Genomic DNA, 9,766 nt, shown 5'->3' on the forward strand with positions numbered 1-9,766 from the left:
ATAGCAACTGGCTTCAGCAAAATGGGAACTATAAATGTGGGCACAAACAGTGTATAGCATGTTCATATATTCAGGTAAGCGCCTTCTTTAGCTCTACAGTGATGGGGAGAAATAACAATATCTTGAGCTAGATTCATTGTACTACAGAAATGCTATCTAGGTTGCATATTGCACAATTTGCCGGAAACAATATGTGGGCCATATAACGGATGTCAGATGTCACAAATGATTCTGTTAATATATCAGCAATTTTGAGACACTTTAGGAAAATTAATAACAAACAAGTTAAAGGGTTTACTTGGATGGGCATTGAAAAGGTCACCCAGCCGTTACGAGGGGGGCGATATAATAAGGAAGCTCTTGAACCGAGAGACTTACTGGATTGTTACGTTAGACAGTAGGCAGCCTAAGGGACTAAATAAAAGAATGGATCTCATATTGCAAACTCAAAATAGCATGCATGTTACAATATAGTAAGATACAATAGGATAACAAGTCCATAGTTAATAATATTCATGATATACTGTGGGCTCCTATTAAGAGGCAGTCCCCGGGTTACATACAAGATAGGTAGGTTCTGTAGGTTTGCGCTCGGCAAGTTCCAATGTATGGAGCAGAATGGTCATGCGTGGCCGTCTGCTCCATTAATCTCCGGGAGCAAAGAGGGGTCTGACTGCGGTCGGACACCATCGGACCCCTCGTTCTTGTGATCTGTGGATAGGGCCTAACTTTGGTTCGTGGGACAACCCCTTTAGTTATCTAAGTGAAAAATAAATGAACAATAGGGATTACAATTCAAATTAATATTTGGCATGACCATCCTTTGCCTTTAAAACTTTTAGGTACACAGAACACTGTTTTTGAAGGGTGGTTGCAGGTGGGATGTTTTCCAAAAGTAACCACAGATCTTCTGTGGATGTCGTTTTACTCACATCATTCGCCTCCTCCCATCATCCCGGGCAGACTCAATGATGTTAAGATCAGGGCTCTGATCACTTTCAGAACTCCTTGATGTTTTTCATGATATTGACTGTATGTTTGAGGTCGTTGTTCTGATGCAGTATTAAGTTCTATTTTTGAACTATTCTTCCACACCTGCCTAAAACTTTTGCACAGCACTATATATACATAATATTAACATTTTACATTATGCATTTAAGGTATTGCTAATGTATGCGTATAACAAGCAAATAATTGATGTTAAAGACTTAAGAAAATGTGATCCATCCGCAGTGCTATGTGGCTACATTTGGATTTCTATGACACAGTAAGTACAGAATTTTTGTATATCTATAGTGTATATCTTAGATGTTGTTTATAATTTGTGTTAGTTGCATGTGAATTACAAATTCTGAATAACCTATATTTAACTTACTAGTCTGGAACCATTGTTTCCATGATCATTGCTCTTGATGCAATGCCAAGCCAGCTCTGCTGTTAACACATTAGTTCACGCTGGCACTGGGACCAACAGTCCAGGTGTCGTCTTTTTCGCCAATGTGTTGTGCATGGACTTCTGCTATCATTTGTCACATCACTATGTGAGCATATATTTCACACTTGCAAATTGTCCCCTGTTTGACACACTGCAAAGAACCATGAATCACAAAGTGGGCAGCAAATTATTTTGGGAAGATGATGATTATACACAATACTTGTTTACATTTTACATGTTTCTAGATATCTGTCCTACACCAAAATTGTGACTAGGAAGACTTAATGAAGTTAATAATAATGTAGAATATTAATGTAGAACTTTAGAATTTCATGTGTTCCAAATTTATTAATGAATTTAGACGCTGTTTTGCTTCTCACTTGACAATTTGTACATTGTCTAAATAAAAGATGTGGCCAGGAGGATTCTTAAAATATGACATTTGTATTATGATCAAATAACATTAAAAAGGAAGTTAATAAAAACAGGAACAAATCTATTACACAGCGTTAGATTTAGATTTGTTAAAGGACATCTACCATCAGGATCATGTATTATAAGCCAAATATACTTACATGCTAGTGTGTGCCTCATTTATCAGGATCTGCTCTTCTTTTAACTTCTTATGCCCTTCAATTTTAAGAAATTATGATTTAAAAACCATGCAATTGAGTCTGAGGGGCTCCAGGCTCCATTAACTTCTATGGAGCGTGGAGCCCCTCCGGCTCATTTTGCAGCTTTTTTTGTAAAAACAAAGACATAAAAAGCTTAAAGAAGAGCCGATCCTGACAAAGGGGGCACACACCAGCGTGTAAGTGTACTTGGTTTATGATCCATCATCCTGATGGTAGATGTCCTTTATGTAGAAGTGACCTCTACACAGGCAGTATGTCACCAGCTAGCCATTACAGTGGCTTACACATCACCTCTGAGGCCTGTGATTGGCTGCATCAGTGACCTGAAAACAAACCAAAAATCAGTCCTAATGGAGGAGACTGTTAAAAATGAGCTAGGTTTAGTTTTTTTCAGGAGTTATGCAACCAACTTTACTTCTCTCAGAATAACAAGTATGAAGGAGAAACTACTAAGACACAAAATCTGGATAGTATTCCCAATGATTTGCCAGAGGTGGACAGCCCAATTTAAAAATAATAAAACTATCAATGCTTATCATGTGTTGCTGAATGTGCACTAAGTGGCAAAATTGCTTTCTAATTACTGATAGCTTTCAGCAGGTGTCATGACTTTTCTTGGCTATTGACACTACTCTAAGTTCACTAGGATTCCTGTGTTGTTCTCATTATTAGACTTAATTTATGGACATCTCTTTGTTAGGGCTCTTTTACAGTGGTGTTGTTTTTCACGTCATGGTTCAGTGATTTTAACAGATACTTCACAATGACCTTGTTTTCTATCGGTGTTTTTACATTGGCTTGTATTTTCACTGATCCATTGTCCATGGGAAAAATTATGAAACACATCCAATTTTTAACTGATGCGGATCAGTGAAATAGAAGTCTATGGGTACGCAATAAAAACTGATGAAAGAACCGGTTTTTTCCATTGACGAGGCTGAAAAATCAAGTGTGATGTTTTCAAACCAATGTTGAGACAAAATTGACGCATCATGGAGACAAAAACTGAAGAAAAACTGAGACACAACAGAGACAAAGCCAACAGATGCGCAACTGAAGCTGAACATCAACGCCAATATGAAAGAGCCCTTACCCATAGTACTCAATCTCTTTCATTACTCTAGAGCACTATCAGAAAGTACAGTAGTAGAAGTATATAAGCACTGTTCATACTTGGATAAAGAATACTTCTCATGTTCTTGATTGTGGGAAAAAAGTGGAAAAAATTTCAAACTGGAAGCAGCAAAAAAACCCCCAAACAATGGCCCACATTTATTGAAGTGTTTGCGTCAGTTTTCTATCTGTCTTTGCATTAAAAAAGAAGAACGTGCAAACTGCTTGCAGATGTATTTGTGTCGGACAAGACAGAAAACATGTGCACCTAAAGTTAGCGATTAGTCTGAGTTTGCGCCACATTTATTACTGACGTGCACCACAATTCTGTAGTATGAACAAAGTGCACCAAAAAAGAATGCCAGAATAATGAATCCCGTGCGCAAGTTTTGATGTATTTGGAGCACCCTGCACACTCCACAGGCAAACTGCACATAGTACAGACTGCACCAGTTGTGATTAAATGTGGGCCAGTGTGACTCTCTTTAATAAACTGAGAATTTAAGTTTCATAAATCTCCCCAAGTTTTTGAATAACAACTTTGTAATGCTACAATTTTTTGGTTGCCTGGAAGAAACCATCAATAAGCAGCAACGCAGCTGCTTACAGGTCACCTTACAAGACAAGTCTTATAGAATATACTGTATAATACGAGTGAAGAAATCATACCTTTTTGAGGCTAAATGAGTATACTTGATGGTGAGCTTTTGAGAATACTAGTTTCATAGTTTATACGATTGAAAAAAGACACTTGTCCATCAAGAAGACACTTGTCCATCAATTTCTCTTCGTCATGTTATGTTATGCATGAAACAGAATATTCACAGAATTTTATACACACTACGCAGTGATCATCAAGCCTAGTGTGTATAAAATGCTGTGATTTTTTTGTTTCACGCATAACATCGTGTCTGACGAAGAGAACTAGTAATCTCGAAGCTCACCAACAAATATACTCAGTTAGCCTCAGAAAGGTATCGCCTGATTTCCTCACTCTTCTTCTGCTCTCCATGGCCAACACAGTACAAATCTACACTACTAGAATATACTGTAGAGAGGGCAGTTTAAGGTGACATAATTTTTATTTTTTGATATCTTCAGTTAAGTGCCCCATCTTGTGCCATTAAACAAATGTTATTTTGCAGTATATGTTAAGTGATAATCCTCATAAATAGTGCAAATTGTATTTCATTTTCCTACTTACCAGTGCCCTGTCATTACATGAGAAGCTTTGTAATCTAAGGCAGAAGGTAGAAATCTCAATACATAATGTGAAGGATACCTCTATTCTGGGCAATGGTGAAAAGCAGAAACGTTCTGCTCAGACGACAACAAATAAACCTGATGTGAAACCAGTCAAGATCACAGAAGAAATGCAGGTAAAAGAGACAGCTCACAATCAGCAGGGTAATTTATATGGGAGGCTGATAGATGGAAACACATTGATAAGCATTAGTATTAGGCGCTAGGCTGTCACACTCGGGTGCAGGAAGGAACACATCAGTATCTGGTGGCAAGCCATGGATCTACGTATCCGTCTTCCAAATTGCATGTCATGGCAATAGATACACTTTTTCATGTCTCTGCTTATCTGGGATATTTATAAATCATATTTACTGATTCCCATTGAGTCTGGTTGTTAAACATGAGGAGAAATGGTGTTTGATAATGAGTGGTGTACTTTGCTACGCTGCAGAATAACACATATAAACTAATGACTTAAATTCTCCTCCTTTTGCCAGTATGTCTAACATCTCTATCAGTGGGAGATGTATGTAGAAGTATAAAACATGTTTAGATGCTGAAAGATATAAGATAGATAAATGTGAAAGAATCTAACAAAATGGAACTGGAGTTAAAGGGATTGGCCTCTAATAAGAGAGTTTACTAGGGTAAGTACAATACTCTAATAGTGTACTCTCCCCAGTAAACTTTCTCTGCAGTTTGTGGGAGCCACAGGTCATGCAACTCGCCAGCCGCAGGGTTCAGGACTTCCTGTAAGGACAAGTGTAATATGGACTTAAAGAGGATGAAGAGGACACTCATACACCCTCCCACCCAATCCATGGAAATAGTTAGCATGGAATTGGTGTGCATATTGCAATCTACCATAAATCCAGGGACATCTCCGTAAGTCCTGCTGCCAGCGGGTTAAATCTTAAACAGTTTACCAATGTAAGTACAATATGGGTGCCCCTATTTGATTATTGTACTAACCGGGTAAACAAATTTGGCCAAACCAACGGCACATCAAATAGGACATATGTAAAAAGAAAAAAAAAACAACAAACTTTGAGAATGCACCAAGCAAACAAAAGAGGCTCATTATTCAAGAGAAATGATTGAGCAATAGCACAAACTATATACAAGAAACATTATGCCTTCACGGGAAGAAGAGAGGGAAAGATGGGGGAGACATAGGAAGGAAAGGGGAGAATGAGAGAGGAGAAACAAAACAAAACCAACAAGAACATGATCCAAGTGTCCAAGAAGAGACACACTTCTCATGTGCCCCACCCATGCCAAGAGGCAGCCAGATCTTTTATTTTATGGATTTCATCCTTTATACAGGAACGTGCAGTTGCTAAACTTTGTTCTTAGTGGCCAACCCCTTATAACAAACAGAATATGGTTGAACCCAGTGATAAAGCCATACAACTTCTTTAAATAACCCTGAAATAGGAAAGGCTATCTCTATAGAGGGATAAAGAGGTGTTCCTCAATGTAACTCCATATGTAATGTCACCATCCACAATTCATGCTTATTTTCTCAAAGGTGATGATCCTGAAGTGCTGTTCTGAAGCTCAAGCCTTACTATCTACTGATCCAGATCCACAGCCAATCCCTCAGGTCAGCCTCCAATTTAGCTTTATCTATAGCATTAAAAGTCTACATTATCTTAACGCCAGCCGACACAAGAGTAAATGATTCATTTTCCACAATTTGTTGTGTTTATTGAGTGTTTACAGTACATTTACATAGTCTGTGTGTCGGCTCCCCTCCATTTGGTGGGTATTGCAGAACAGTTTTCCCTTATGATATTAATCTTCTTAAGTGCGAAAATGGATGTGATGCTTGCCTATGACAAGAAAAATGAATCTCTCACAGCTATAATTTCCTTCTTTTCACAGGCTCCATTTGACATGACTTTGCCATCATTAATCAGGCTGGAGAGAGTCTTTGACCTGACTCACGGCTGTATGTTAATGAAGGGAAGCCTGCTAGATTGGACGCTGTCACAGCTCACCTGAACAATCAATTTACACTTATTGTTTTATCACTCACAAATATATTTTTATCACACACATCACATGCATCGACTTTACTAATTTTTATTCAAACCATTTCTTATATATTTTTCCAGAACTTTCTACAATATATTATTGCATTGCCCATGGGAAAAATCTCATAAAATCAATCTCTTTGCTTTCCTGCAGCTTCCAAGATGAGAAGAATGTACTATAAACAGCGATTATAAAGAATTGTAAAAGCCTAACTTGTTTTTCTGTGGTTTTTTAAAAACGTTTTCTATCATTTCATGTTTGTACCGGAAAAAAGTATCATGACTATATTTCTGAAAATAATATTTTTTTGGAAATACACATAAAGGGGATGTTTTTTTTATCCCCCCTCTAAAGCGAGAATAGATGTAGAATAGTTTTTTGCCTATGTGTGGTGTTGTTATGAAGCAGTTGTGGTAGAAATGCTGTTTTGAGACTTTACAATGTGTCAGACGAATAAAGGACAGTTGATAATAATACAAAAACACCTGTATGCATGAGGATTATATGTTTTGTTATGTAGATAATTACTGTATCTACTAATTTTCCTCCATGTTGGACTATTATACATATGTGACTGTAAGAACAGAACAAAAACCTATACACAAAAGCCAGACCTCCAAACAAAAATGTGCATAAAAAATTTAATTTTATGAAAATAGGAGGGACACAAAAACATCTGTGCAACAAAAGGGATGAATAGATAAATCACCAATACATATATATATTATATAGTTGCAATATTATAGATACATAAAAAGGGACAAAGTTGTCATTACTATCTCATGTGAGGTACTAAGGTAGTACATATCGCATACTCTATTTATGACCTAGGCCATCATCTGCCCCAAATGAAAATATGCATGTTGCAATTACATGTATAAAGTACCTGAGTACTGAATATCCCACGTCCGCTCGGATGGCTGACACCCCGATGCGCGTTTCGGCGCGCTGCCTTCGTCAAGGGGTATTGTCAGCCAGGCAGGGGTGAGTATATAAAACAGCCAATAGGAACACTTGTTCTCACCTGTTGTTAATAATAAGGCTGTTGCTTTTTATTGGGCACATGAGACGGAGCTTGATGTCCAGCTTCGCCTACCCCGACGCTCCAATCATGTGATCCTTACATGTGATGTATCATATCACAGCAGTATGCACATAGTATCGCGCAATCTGGGTATCAGAGAAGGAGACCCGTTCTACTCATGCCCACAGCAGCGGTCTACAGGACATGGATGAGGGACGAGAGATTTCAGCAGAAAAATGCTTGATGTGCAAGAGAAAAAAAAGTTTTACAAAAAAGATGTACTTGATATAAAAATTAACAATACAACACCATATGATATTACAGAATGTTGCTCCATTGAGAATGGTAGTTGGAAATAAATCTTACTTCTCAGTTATCTTGTGGTTTTGGTTTTCGACACGAGAGTTCCAATCCGGGAGTGGTTTGGGCCCGTCTGTATGCTTTCCTCAAAGAGCGATGGCGATAGCCTCAACCTCAGAACCTTCTCCTTAGTTTGTCAGATTGCTTTCTTCTTCTGTTGAACATATTCTGCATATGGGCATGTACTGTCCCACTGGTATGGCATTGATTGTCTGTGTAGGGTGCGATGAGGAGGCGCGTAATAAAGCTTTTACTGAAGTGTCTTTTCTGTGAACAGCAGATTACAGAAAGCCCAGGTCATCATGGTTGAAAATGACATCCAGGAATTAAACTTTTTTTCTTACTAATATAATGAGTTAGTTTAATATTAGAATCAACCTCTGTATATATGACTCCAGCTTCTGAGTCGAACCCCACCAGATGATTAGGACGTCTTCGATGTAGCGCGCCCATAAGATGGTGCGGTATGCCTTCTATTCTCTGAAGTAAATCTGTTGTGTCCCTAACATAGGACGGCAGACATTCTACAATGCTCTTGAGGTAATAATGAACTTGCTGATGCCCTCCATAAGTCCCCCTCTGTCCAAAATAATAGGGCATCCTGGTGGTGTTAAGGCATACTTAGGGATCTATGGTACAAGATAAAGAGTGGGGACAAGGGGTGCTTTGAAATTACCCCATCTCTGGTTGTCCTCTTGAGAATTGTCTCAATCTGTCCTGCAAATTTAAATGAAGTGAAGTGAAATTAAATGTTAATTTTTATAGCAAGTTAAGTTTTTTAATTGGCGATAGGCTTCTGTCTCACACATTTGTCTCGGCCATAGAACTACATTTCCGCCTTTGTCGGCTTGTTTTATTACCACATCATCTAGTTTTCTTAATGATTTCAATGCTTTACGCATTTCTGGTGTTAAGTTGTCATGAATGATAGTAAGTGGAATGTTAAAAGGGCCCGGAATTTCTTGGACTTTGGACAAATACATAGAGGGATCTTACAGTTTTTGGTGAGTATCTATTGATTCTTCCAATAAATCTGTATGGCTTCCTGTTCCTCTACAGTGGGAAATATGTCTTTTGGATCCTCCTCATTGGACCAGGTGTGATGAATCCGTGAAAAGATATGTAGGTATTTTATTGCTGTAACAGTATTAAACCAAGCAGAGGGAGAGAAAGTCAAACCTTTTTCCAAAACCAACTGTTCATCTGAAGTCAATGAAAGCTGTGATAAATGTATTACCTTCAGTTGAGACGAACTTGTTCCACTTCTTGTCTCAGGTTTATTTTAGTGTCAGCATACAGATGATTCAGATTTTGCTTTCTCTTTCCACTGTGATCAACTGACCTGGAACGGGGGGGCTCAGAGAAACTCCAAGTTACCCCGTTTGAAAGAGATATAAAGGAAGAAAACGGAGGAGCGCAACCTTGTGTATTATTGTAGGTAAATTGGTGTGTGTACACTAAAGGTATAGTGGACTCTCACCTGGTCGATGGTACAAGAGGGCATGTCACATGTGTGGATCCAAGCTGCCGGTCATAGTAGATCACGCTCCAATTTGCACAGGACCAGGATCCCGGGGGCGTGCAGATGAAGGTAGAATAGGTCCCGAGGAATGATAATGGATTTCGGACCGGCGCTATTCTATGTTTTAATGAACCAGGGGGGTGACGTGATTCAAGCCGCGATGCCTATTCCCGGCGTCACGATCTAAACTACGGATCGCTCTTCTCTCCTCAGTGCAGGACACTCTACCTCACACACTTCCTCCTGCTCACTATCCACTAGTCACTAGTGGATCTACTAGTGGATAGTGAGCAGGAGGAAGTGTGTGAGGTAGAGTGTCCTGCACTGAGGAGAGAAGAGCGATCCGTAGTTTAGATCGTGACGCCGGGAATAGGCATCGCGGCTTGAATCAC

At 38.8% G+C, this 9,766-nt stretch overlaps 1 protein-coding gene across 3 annotated transcripts in view; it reads left to right on the forward strand.

Annotated features, from left to right (window-relative positions):
* The window catches only part of CFAP54 (cilia and flagella associated protein 54), a 218,521-nt gene extending 211,764 nt beyond the window's left edge, over positions 1–6,757 (forward strand). For 2 of the 3 annotated variants that reach the window (XM_072146461.1, XM_072146462.1), the window contains exons 66-69: positions 1,161–1,267; positions 4,391–4,562; positions 5,960–6,034; positions 6,316–6,705. In XM_072146461.1, coding sequence (XP_072002562.1) covers positions 1,161–1,267; positions 4,391–4,562; positions 5,960–6,034; positions 6,316–6,435 — 474 coding nt within the window. In that variant the 3' untranslated portion in view covers positions 6,436–6,705. Of the gene's footprint in view, positions 1–1,160; positions 1,268–4,390; positions 4,563–5,959; positions 6,035–6,315 lie in introns of all 3 variants that reach the window. The other variant, XM_072146463.1, reaches the window with a different exon arrangement.
* The last annotated feature ends 3,009 nt before the right edge of the window (positions 6,758–9,766 follow it).

Source organism: Engystomops pustulosus, chromosome 4 (genome assembly GCF_040894005.1).
Source record: "Engystomops pustulosus chromosome 4, aEngPut4.maternal, whole genome shotgun sequence".
Classification (NCBI taxonomy): Eukaryota; Metazoa; Chordata; class Amphibia; order Anura; family Leptodactylidae; genus Engystomops; species Engystomops pustulosus.